This window comes from Marmota marmota, unplaced genomic scaffold, assembly GCF_001458135.2.
Source record: "Marmota marmota marmota unplaced genomic scaffold, marMar, whole genome shotgun sequence".
In the NCBI taxonomy this organism is placed as follows: Eukaryota; Metazoa; Chordata; class Mammalia; order Rodentia; family Sciuridae; genus Marmota; species Marmota marmota.
Genome location: NW_026000142.1, coordinates 26,438,664 through 26,451,413, shown reverse-complemented (window position 1 = coordinate 26,451,413; position 12,750 = coordinate 26,438,664). Strand labels below are relative to the sequence as shown.

The following is a 12,750-nucleotide window of genomic DNA, read 5'->3' as shown; positions in this document are numbered from 1 at the left end:
TGTTTTATAATAGGTGCAGTTGGTTAAGGTACTGTCCTGCTCCCTCATGCCTTTCCCCTCACATCAGACAATACAGACATGGTCATGGCTGCATTAGGGATTCAGCTAAGGAAAGGCTGAATTGGAGATCCATTTATTTTGGATTGATGTGACATGACTCTGTAGCTCACAACATGGAAAGAGCTACTAGAAACTCCTACCGCCCACTGTGCTGACGCACCCAGTGTCATGACTCAAAGACAATGACACACTGTTTAGTGAGTGACGTCAATTGAAAGAGCAGTTTAGTTAGTCACTACACAAGGGAAGTCAAAACACTCTGATTTTTAAATAAAACTGAAATTTTTCCAATTTGACAATGCTCCCAAAAATCTAAATTATATTATCAATGAGGAGTTGTATGGCAAAATATTAAACAAAGAAAATTAAACATAGAAAACAAATCACAAGTTTTCTATTCTTTCTGCAGAAAATATTCCAAAATTATTGTCATATGGAGAAACAGTTTAAGAATCTACAAAAGAAAAAATGTAAGAAAAAAAAATTATAGGACATTTTAGGCCATTAATAAAGATGTTTTATTTCTTGATTTTGTGATATTTATGCTATTTCCAACTTTCTTAAAAATCTGTAAGTGAACTCAGGAGCTGGAGTAGTCCATTCACCCTGAAATTCTTCCTTGGTCTCTCTCTGCTTCCTGATCATCTTGTGAGCTGCTTCCCTCCACCACACTCTTCCACCATAATGTTCTGCCTCACCTTGAGCTGAGGAATGGAGCCTTCTGTCTATGAATTGAGACCTCTGAAATTGTGAGCCCCCTAATCAACTTTTCCTCCTCTAAAATTGTTCTGGTCAAATCTTTTAGTCACAGCAGCGAAAAAGCTAACTAAAACAGAGTGTTGGTGATGAACCTGAATAAAACCTGCACTGACCCTTATGAACCACAGGGACTCAACAAAAGTTGGAAAGGACTTATAACTCCCAGGACTGCTTCTAGATACTTCTGAGCACTGTTGGCTGGGATAGTGTACTACAAAGCTCTAAGAGTTGATGCATAAGCAGGTGAAAAAGTAGTAATTATGTACTAAACAACTGAATACCAGTGTAGGTATGTCAAAAACCTATTCTGTGTATGAAACCTTATTTGCCATAATATATTTGTATGGAGAAGTTTGCAAATTCCTCCTAGAGGAGCTAGGAGTGTAGATGAGTGGTAGAGAACTCAACTAGCATGTATGAGGCCCTGGGTTCAATACCCAGCACTGTGGCGGCGGGAAGGGGGGGGAGACAAATACCTCCTAGAACTAGGAAGTTTACAAAATCTACAGACTTCTTTCTTAGGTAGTTGACATAAAAATAAATTACTTTAAAAATAGCTTGATTTGGTATAAAATCAAGCCCATTTAAAAATAGAAATATTAATAACTTCTGAACTTGAATTCCAGAATTCAAATAATTTACTTAATTCACAGATTTCATAAAGGTAATATGGTGCATATGCCATAAATTATGCTGTACTCCCAGCAAAGGTGGACAACTCCCTAATCAAGCACATCAATGTTTCCGTAGTGAAATGCATGAAGATCCATACAGGTGGTAGAAAAAAGGATTCATATAGGTTTAACTCATTACAAGTTAGGTCTTGCTGTCAAATGAATTCACATCATGTCAGACTTTGCTATCACATAAGTTGAAAAAAAAAAAGGCTTCTGGTTTTTCTGAGTTCTTTTGTACTCTGGAATTACATATTAGGGATTCTGAATCTGTATCCCTAATAGTCCCCTCTATTCCTTTTTACTTTTGGAGTAGAAGAATAAATCAATTGGTGTTTAGTCTCTTATTTTATTTGTATTTTTTATTTTTTGGTTATGTCCCTTTCCAGTAATCCCAGGACTTTCCAAAGTAAATCAGAGCAGCACACAATAGAAGGAGCTATTGTCCTCTTGGGGATTGGTAGTGGTTGCTGTGAGTAGCCTCTTTCCCTAAAGTTCTGCCTTAAAAACAATCTGCTTCTCCAAATGTAGCACAAAGCCACAGGAGGAGGAGAGAAGTGATCTCACCGAATTGATAGATGGGGAAGAACACTGCCAGAAATCATGCCTCCAGATAGCGTAACGGGGCCCATAAATACCACAGGCTCAAGGAGTGTCTGCACAGAAGCCTGTGGAGGATTCTTGTAGCAGGAGTGCTCTTGCTGCCATCACTCAACCCTCAGACCTTAGAGACTAGCAGGGACTAGGAACTGCATGTAAACAGCAGCATTTGATATAGAAACATCATAAAGTTTTAGAATGGATGCAATCTGGTTGTTCACAACTCCTTGCTATGACTGGAGCAAATCTTAGCAAGATCAACACACCCCTTCATCTTTTCAAGATAGATAAATGGAGGACAAGACCATTAACTCAAGGTTATAGTGAGTAGAATGCAAAAGAGATGAAAAGAGAACTTAGCGGGGGTGGGGTGGGTTGGGGTTAGAAAGCTAAACACTAGGGCTGGGAATGTGCTCAGTGGCAGAGCATCCGGGTTCTATCCCAGTTCTGAAAGCATAAATAAATAAATAGCTAAACGCTATCACTCCCAGGAGATTTTACACATTACTCTAAGTTAGGGTGAAAAATACAAATACTGTGATGAGCAACATAAAGATAATAGCATAACAAGCAGTTCCTGAAATGTTTTTTGTTTGTTTGTTTTTGTTTTGTTTTGTTTGCTAAGGTTGATTTGATTTTTGTGGCCAATACTATTCTCTAGGGAGAACTAGGAGAGGCTACTCTCACTATACCCCAAAATCATCAAGGAACACAGTAAAAGATTATTTGCAATTTTGCAATTCTTCAAAAAAATTCTGCCCCAGTCAAGACCATTATTATCCAGAGGATCAATATTTTGATAATTTCTACCAATGTCTGCTCAAATATTTCACTGGAAGCAGTTGTACATGTTTATTTTTCCTATAATAACAACAATGTAGAACCATGATTATATAACACTTAAATTTTTATTTCCTTCTTTACTGAGTCTGCCAGGAAAATCCTAAAACCATTAGTTCACTTGGAATATGGCATCAAATCAATTTATTGTAAATAAAGTAACATCTTGAACATATGGGAAGTTTAGAAGTATGAACTAATGAAGATAACCTAAAATATGACTTCCAGTTTTAAGCATACAATGCTGAAATTTCCAAGATAGTTGGTTTAATAACAATTCTTAGTTTTCAAGTTTATTTTATTCTTTTCATACTATATAAAATCTATACTATTTAAATTTTATGTATTCATGCGGATTGTTTTATAATGTAGCTTATCTCCATCAATTTCCATTAGTTCATAAATTATATGAAAATGTAATTCGGTTTGTTCTCTAGTAGTGATCTATCTTCTTGCCTTAACACTGTTCAAAGCAAAATATTTTTATTACTTTTATCTTACTGTGTGTCAATCATCTACAGAGTACTTTAGAGTTCAAGGCAAAGGGAAAAAAAAATCTACCTGGAAAGATGAGAACTTGGTCCTAAATAGCCTATTTTACCATTTCTCAAATCATGGGTAAAATAAATGCATGAAGAATAGCTACATATGAAAAGCTGTTCTTGGCTGGGCCAACAGTCTCTCCCAGCTCCTGGGAGGCATGACCTTGGCTGCTATTCCCTGTGCCTGATGGGGCGTACACAACCTACCATGCTTGGTGGCTTCTGGCTCTCCTGCAATACAGACTTGATCTGGTGTGCGGTGTCTTGGTTACATTCAGGGGCCTTGGCTAAAGGGGCAGCAGTTTGACTCATGGGTAAAAAGTCAGGCAGGAAAAAAAAAATGGTTACTGTATCAGATAATGCTTTGTGGCAGCCCAGGCAGGAAGTGTCCTGGGGCTTCTCTGTCCCCAATGACGTGAATGGGAATTGTGACCGAAAAGAGCCTACAGATATTACTTTAATTAAAAACTGTTCCATTCTACACTTGAAGAAATCCTCAAATTTCTTTTGGATCTGTTAAGAACAAACATTCCATTTTGGTAAAATATGATCACTAAAGTTGAGATAAATCATTATTTTATTAATATAAATTATTAATTTAGAGAAATGATAGGTCCAAAATCTTTGGTCATTCTAAATTACCAATTAGACAACTATTTAAATATGAACATCTAGAGTTTATGTCTGTATCTCTGTCTTGCTTACTAAAAATGCCCCTGGGGGAATTTAGCATGCTTGCAACTGAGGAAACATTTTTGAAGGACAGTGTTGTAAGAGGGGCTGTTATATGGAAGAAAAGTTTCCATTTTAGGTTATCTACTATAAACTGACATGAAGGAGAAGAGAGGTCAAGTACAGTAGAATAAAATGAATGTGTCTTCAAAAATATTCTGTATTGGTACTAAAAACATGCTTTCTTTAAACTTGAAAGAACTCTTTCATAAACTGTAGAACAGCCAGGTTTTGAAAGCAACTGTTCTTCACCTTCTATTTTATATTGATTTATTTTAAAAATGAAGCTACTAAAGAGTAATATTTCTGTTTTGACTGACTTTATTAGCAAAGAGGCTATTCGATTTGCAAACCCCTTTTCTGCAGAAATGTAACACTGTGTGATTTACTGTACTTAATATTTTTGTCCCCTTAGTCATTTTTCTGGCTGAAATGCTCAAACCTCATTAGGGAACGTCTTCCAGTTTATGACAGATGGACAATGACCACAGGATATAAAATGAACAGCTGTCCTCCTCCTCTTTGTGCCTTTCTTTACTCCAATCCTAACCCCGTTCCCTCACTTCCAAAATATTTGTATTTCTTCACTGCCATTATTATTACTCATATCACAAGGAAGAGACAAATCAATTCTCTCCCAATTTACAGAATGGCAAGTCATCTTCCAACAACTTTGAGGTGCCCACTCTTTGCAAGCTTCTTTCTAAGCCTAAATTAGAGAACTTTCGCCAGAGCCATGTTGGGGAAAAACAGAGGAGAGAAATGTAGAATGTGTCAGCTTTTGCCAAGTTGCCTGCTAGGCAGGCCTCCTTTCCCCCAGGGCCCACAGAACCTATGCCTGAGTGCTCAAGTCTGGCCCAGTTTTTAGAATGCCTAATCCCCACTCAGGCAGCAAGTGTTAAGCACCTTGTCTGCTCCACCCAAGCTCTACCATCCTTGCTGCCCTCTGGCTCTGAACTTGTCCCCAGTTCTTAGAATGACCCTTGCCTAATTCTTCCTGCAGGGTGCCATCCCCCAAACCTTCACTCTGTGTGGACCTTCTTGGGATGGTACCATGCCTGCTCTTGTCAGTCTCCCTCCTAAATGACAAAGCCCTGCCTCTGGACCTCCCTCTTATCTGGACTTCCAATAACTGCGCTGTGTCCTGTGTGCTCTGCATCCCTTAATTATCATCAAAGTTTACTGCCTTACTTGGTTTCTTCTCACACATAGACTCCCCCACTTATTTGATAATGCATTTTTCCCAAGTTTTATTTTGTTTTTAATTGACACATAATAAATGCATATGTTTATGGAGTACATTTTGATACAATTATGTGTCATGCAATGATCATCATAATAAATTTCTTGAAAGTTGGGGCATTGCCTTTGGGTTTGCTTTCCCTACAGGGAAAAGTGGATTGTTTTGTTATATATAATACACTTCCTAATATCATATTATATATAATACACTTCCTAATATCATGTTATATATAATACACTTCCTAAAGATCTGTGTGATGGAAAGGTCCCGGGATTAATTAAGAAGAAAGTGGAAATCGCTTTTAGTGTTGCCCAAGGATTTCATTCAGCATACTCCCTTGCCTCAATGGGTAAGTACTGAGCACCAGTGTGGAAGAGCACAGTAACCTATGAATTTAATTCAATTCGATTTATATTTACTGAGTTCTAATTGGGAGCAAAATTCTGCTCTACATACAAAGAGGGATGCATATACATCCTTTAGCCTTCAAAGAATATCTAAGCTATAAAGGGTGAAGATGGATGCATGGAAATGGCCAACACATTAATCAAGGCAGAATGAAGTAGGTGTCCTAAAATACATTCAGAGGTGGTGAGGGTTTAGAGACATCAGGCTGGGGCAATGAGATGAGTTTTCATGAAGCAGTGGCACTAGAGAGACAATTTGGTCTACACTGATGATTGATTTCTTCTCAATCTGTATTTCACTGCTGTATCCCTTCTTCTAGAACAGCCCCTAATAAATACTAGCAGAAAATATTTATGACCAAACTACTGATAGTTATTTTTTAAGTATCATCAGGTGAGCCACAAATTGAATATTTCAAGAGAAAGGGAGTAAAGCTACTTTCAAACTGTCCACACAAGGACTTTCAGATTATCAATTCTAATAATTCAAAAGCACTTAACAATTAATTTAAAACAATTTTCAAGAAGCTATGCTTAGTAGAATTTTATAGAATTTCAGAATATTCCCTTTTATTATTTTAAATGAGACTTAATTCTTTGGGGTAAAGTGGATTTGAAAAATATACATATTTCAAATCCATAATATGTGTGTGTGTGTGTATTTTTCCTTTTTTTCATTTAAACTCATCTTTTAAAACATAAATTCCATAGAAAGTATTAGGTCAACCCTGGTCTGAGGAGGCAGGATACACTAAATCATAATGAGTTTCACATCTCTTTTGTGTGTGTGTGTGTGTGTGTGTGTGTGTGTGTGTGTGTGTGGTGCTGGGGATTGAACCCAGGGCCTAGTGTATGCAAGGCAAGCACTCTACCAATTGAGCTATAGCCCCAGCCCCATATCTATCTATTTATTAAATTTAGATAACAGGAATTCCATATATAACTATTTCAGATTTTTTCCTATGTTAATATAGATCTTTGAAGATCTAAAAATCAACTCTTAAATCTTATTTTAATATATTTTATATCTAAGACTCTTATACTCAAATAAGAAGTATATTTAACCTCTTAAAGCATAGACATTAATTTGGTCATTAACATTTTCTGAACTTCTGTTTTTTATTTATATTTGTTTAAAGCTCATGCCACCAGAGATTTTTTTAATCTGATATAGGTTCCATGTTTCAGAAGAGGTTTTACTATTTCATAATAAATTCCCCAAGGTCTTATTTACCAAGGAGAGTGACTCTTGAAAAAAATGAGACTCTAATTTGAAATATACTTCAATAAGTTCTCGGAGGAAATGAACAATAATTCACATTGCAGTGTGCAGGGCTCGATTTCTCCTCCCCCTGAATTACCTGCTCTAAAAGAGTTGAGAGAGCTTCTCTACCAAATCAAGTTCTGAGTAATTAATACATTTATGAATTAGGCTCAAAGGAAAAAGAAACTGTTTCTCTTATGTTGCATAAAGTATAAAAGTATAAAATCTCTTAAAAGTGGATTTTATTCCTTTTATCTATTTCAGAAAAAAAAAATCCAGGTCTTTCTTTTACACAAAAATCTTTCAATTTAGCTCAGACTACCTCTAAATTTGTAATTTTAAAGTTTTAAGTTTTCAAATTATGCTCATACAAACTGAGTAAGCTCTCATTTATCTCAGAGTTTCTATGGCACATACAGTATAGAAAGAGAACAATTCAGGCCTAAGGACACTTTTATATCTTAATATGTAAAGATAAAGCATTTATGCTTTAATAACTCTCCTCTGTCTTAAGATGATAAAATTGAACAAAAAAGCAGTGAAACACACACACACACACACACACACAAAACCCCCTCTTCCCCACAAACACTCTCTACAAATCCTTAGGATATTTATAAGTAAAAGCAGGGGGCAAGGAGATACTATTTCTACTAATTATAAACAAATAATAGATGCTGGTTATTTCAATAATTCCATATTGATGAACATATGGGCATGTATTTCTGTCTACCTGATTCACTAAAAATAGTTTATTGGTGATTCTCAGTTTCCTTCTGAGTCATCTTTTCCATTGTCTGGGGTCCTCATATTGCCTCCCCCCAGCTCACTTTTGTCATGAAATGTCTGTATCACACCAATTTAGCACTTGGCTTCATAGCATTATGATATCACTGTAATGGTCACTTGTCACTCTGGAAAAAAATATTTATAGCATCTACTTGTTGTGTGTCCTTGGGTTGAGGACTGAGGCTATTATGATGGACAAGTCACATCTGCCTCCCAAGCCACACTATTTGCTCTTCATAGTGCCTGTTTTCAAATGTTTTATCTTTTTTTTTTTTTAATTTTTTATTGTTGGTTGTTCAAAACATTACAAATTTCTTGACATATCATATTCCCCACTTTGATTCAAGTGGGTTATGAACTCCCACCTTCACCCCATACACAGATTGCAGAATCACATCAGTTACACATCCATTGATTTACATATTGCCATACTAGTGTCTGTTGTGCTCCACTGCCTTTCCCATCCTCCNCTGCACCATCCCCCCTCCCCACCTCTGCCCTCCCCTCCCCTCCTCTCTCTCTACCCCCTCCACTGTATAACCCTGAGGGTCTCCTTCCATTTCCATGCAATTTCCCTTCTCTCTCCCTTTCCCTCCCACCTCTCATCCCTGTTAAATGTTAATCTTCTTCTCCTGCTCTTTGTCCCTACTCTGATCTTAGTTACTCTCCTTATATCAAAGAAGACATTTGGCATTTGTTTTTTAGGGATTGGCTAGCTTCACTTAGCATAATCTGCTCTGATGCTTATCTTTTATGAATTCTGTTATTTTGAAGAAAGAGTTGGCAAAACTGAACAAGCATATTACTTGGAAAATTTTTGTAGAGTGACTTGATGCGGATTTATATCCAAGAAGTAACGAGTCCACTCTTAATATTGCAGATATTTTTCTTAAGATTTAATTTTATTATATTTCTGTACTGTTACAGACAGAAGGAGGGCCCTTTTGCAGACCTCTATCAAATAAGTTAAACAAATAACAAAATCATACCATTTTAAACAAGTTAAAGGAGTTAAAAGCCCCACTTAGCCCTCTTATTAAAAACATCAAAAGTCCCAGCTGATACAGATTAGCTCCTCAAACCCAATTTTATGTGACATTGTTTATAGCCACAAGGGCCAGTCTTTCTGGTCTAACAGGCACTTCTGTTCTCCTTCAGTAAGTTGCTTGTGTTCACTCCATCTCCTCACCTGGAAAACCTTTCTGTTTTTTCAAGTGCTCAGGTTGTTGGCTTTCAGAGACATCTCTCACTAAGAAGCCTCCCTGAATTGTATCACCCTGCAGGACCTGATTGGGCCCTGGAACCCTGAGATCAGCAAATACTCCCACCCATTTATGACCATCTGGCCCTGTCCAGAGAGTCCATACTCTGTGCATATCTGGTGCCTTCTACTACACCAGTGCTGTAAAAAGTAATATAAAAATATTATCCCCTCACTTTTTTTTCTTACTATGGTTAAGTTAGCTGAAGAGAGTGCCAAATGAATTTTCAGTAAAATTATATTAAATAAATTATTGCTACAAAGCACTATTGGCATTTCCGTTTGACCCAGAACCCTGCGTGGAAAAAAACAGAGTTTGGAGGCATCCATAAGATAATGGTTTGCAAGGGCATCTGCTCAAATTTTTCTTCTTATCCCAGAGGAAATCTAAAGGAGATGGGTAAATACCCCTAAGGCTACAACCATAAATTCCACAAGTCAAATCTAATGATTCAAGGGAGGTTTGTAGCAAATCGATGCCTCAGCATAGAAATGGATACAAGATCTTTCATTGGAATGGAAAAATGAAGAGTTCTTCTAAGAATACTTTAGGAAACTTTTCAAGATGATTTAGCTATTGATAATCTGATAAATTTCAGCTTACAAAAGTGGGTTTTCAGGATGCTTTAACTTTAAAAATCACTTAAGATACCCAGTATGTTTGTTTACATTTATGTGTGTATGTATTTCTGTATATATACATACATGTATAATATATATGTAATATATACACACATATAATATGCATATATACTACATATATCTCTGTGTGCATATATGTGTGTGTATATAAAGAATTGGGAGGTAATTGATGCTAAACATTGGCATGATAGAGTTTATTAGAGATATCTCTTAATAATTCAAGCAATTTTTGTACACATATCTCTGAAGTACCTGGGTTTCTTTTCAATAATATTTGTCACATAATTGAAAATGGTTACAAGAGCAATATAAAATATTAACACAGTTTTTTCAAGTGTGGTTAAATATGCCTAATTATGAATATAAGTCATCACTGAGGTCATAAATAATGATGGATTCCCCTAGAAAATATCTAATGTAACTTCTGAGTCATTGTACTGTACAATGAACATTTAATATCTTAAATAACTTCCTAAAGAAAGAGTGACACTGAAACTGATCATATTTAATCATGTTACTAATATAGATCTGGAGAATTCCAAAACACACAAAGAAGTATAACTGTCAACATGTAGGGTTTTTAAAAAATAATCCATGTAGTTTTTGAGATAAGCATAAATGAAATGACTATGAAACTGTGGTTGCTATTTTGATATTTGGTTGTCATGGGCTCAAAAAGTGTAGGGTGAATATACACATTTATAATATCTCTAGAATTTATAGGCATGCTCCCTTATACCTTCTAACATGAGTGGAATGAGATCCACAAAACCATTTCTGGAGAGTTCTGCTTACTATAATGTATATTTTCACTACCTTACATCATATAAAATACAACTAATGGTTTGCTACTCCATTGTTGCTCTGTCACTCTAACCCTTTTTGGCTCTCAAGAATTTTTAGTCTCAAAATGCAGCAAGTAAATATCCCAAAGAAATTTCTAAGCAATAATTTCTTTTCATGAAATATTTTGTTTCACTCTAAATAACACATTATAATTTCACTTTTGATCTTAAAACTGTTACCCCAAAAGAAAATTTGTAAATCTATTTTTAAGTTATAGATAGAGTGTTCTCTCTCTTTCGTCTATCTATTTATCTATCTTCTTTGAATTCCTCAATTCTTCCCATCTTTGAATCCAAGATTCAAATTCATGCTTTAAATAATGCAAGCTGGCCTGGTGCGTTGCTGCTCTCTGGCCTGTGGGAAAATCAGGGGTTCTTGCTAGCATATGGGTCTAGTCCCAAGACCTTAGACTGGTGCTTTTCTGGCTTTGGAGTCTCAGGTAGTAACACTGAATTCTCTAACTCCCTTTCCTGGCTCTTTTCATTAGCTCTTCTGTAATTGATATTGTAATTGGTGTGAATATAAGGTAAGGAAAAGAAAATCTATGTCAAATTAGCAGTATATACTTCACTGTTCACAAAAATAGACATTTTCCCCCTCTATAACAAAGATAATTTAATTGGTGCTGGATCTTTTCTCCCATGAATAAAGTGCAATTACTAATGAATTGTGAGACATAGTTTAAAATGGATTCCCTCATATTCTTTCATTGCTTACATATATTATCTGATATTAATGTTTATTGTCTAACAAAAAGAATAAATACAATATAGATAAATTGGTATCCCTTATTCAACTTATTTTTTTTCTTAATAGCATCATGAATTTAAACTATTTGTCCTGGTTAAGAGCCTCAAAGTTACCTGCCATGCTAACCTTCAAAAATTGTTTTTGTCATTTTACTACTTTAAAAACTGAACTTTATATTTTTCCTAAAAAAAGTATTACATGTTCATTACAGAAAAGTTAGGATATATTGTTAACAGGCCAAAGCATTTCTTTTCTTTCTTTCTTTTCCCCTGTGGACTTGGGGATTGAACCCAGGGCCTTGTGTGTGCTAGGCAAGCACTCTACCATGGAGCTAGTAGATCACTCACTAATAGATCACAGAACTATTAGGAACTTCTCATAAAAACTCATAAAACTTTCTCATTGAAAACTAAAAATTTTTGTTTTGCTAACACTATTTTATGACCACATATAGATGTATGAATTGTCTGTAAATTTTTGAAGATAATATTATCAATGTGAGAAGAAAGTAACTGAAACTGTAATCAGGCAGTTTCACACAATACCTACACAAGCTAAAACAAGCACATTGATGATAAAGTGACAACTGCACGACCAGCAGAAAAGCATTCTTAGCTACAATCAACCACAGTGAGTTTCTGGATGTAGAACCCTGACTTGCAATTTGCAGCTGAAGGCTATTGAGGAAAATGTCCTTTCACTAGTAGGGCATCTCCAAACATACAGGAGTGAAGAGAGTGGAGAGCGGAGGACCCTGTCCCAGGCATGGCTGCCAGACACCAGCAATTTTCACACTAAATGGGGAGATCTGTAAAGCTAGGTCCCATCTAGAAGACAGGATCTTTCTTTCCCTAGAATATTCCCTTTGGATATTTGTTTGAGAGTCTCTCTCTCTCTCTCTCTCTCTCTCTCTCTCTCTCTCTCTCTCACACACACACACACACACACACACACACACACACACACACACACCTTTAAAAATCAAAATGGTATGGAATAGAAAAGACAACAAAACTACAAACACTTGAACCAAAGCCATCGTATTTTACTGAACGCTTTTGGTAGGAACTTTCAGCTCATATAAAAACGCTTAAATATTACCAGATACAGTTGGGTTTTTTTCATTATTTATGTCAAACATAAAGCCTTAATTTGTTTCTTTTTAGCCACCAATAATTATCTCTTCCACTACCAGTTAGTCAGAGCTCAGGCAACTGAACAGATTTCTATCTTAGTCTGAGAAAAACATAACTTAGTGAGATAATTCTACTGTAATAAAATAACCCAATGTATTTAAAATCCATATGTAAATACTTTAAAGATGTTCCAGATTTTCACAAG

The 12,750-nt window shown here is 35.8% G+C and overlaps 1 protein-coding gene across 1 annotated transcript in view; it reads right to left on the bottom strand.

Annotated features, from left to right (window-relative positions):
• Positions 1 to 12,750, bottom strand: part of Reln (reelin) — a 470,436-nt gene that overhangs the window by 214,706 nt on the left and 242,980 nt on the right. Inside the window, exon 9 of the mRNA XM_015488375.2 lies at positions 6,261 to 6,295. Coding sequence (XP_015343861.1) covers positions 6,261 to 6,295 — 35 coding nt within the window. The remainder of the gene's footprint in view (positions 1 to 6,260; positions 6,296 to 12,750) is intronic.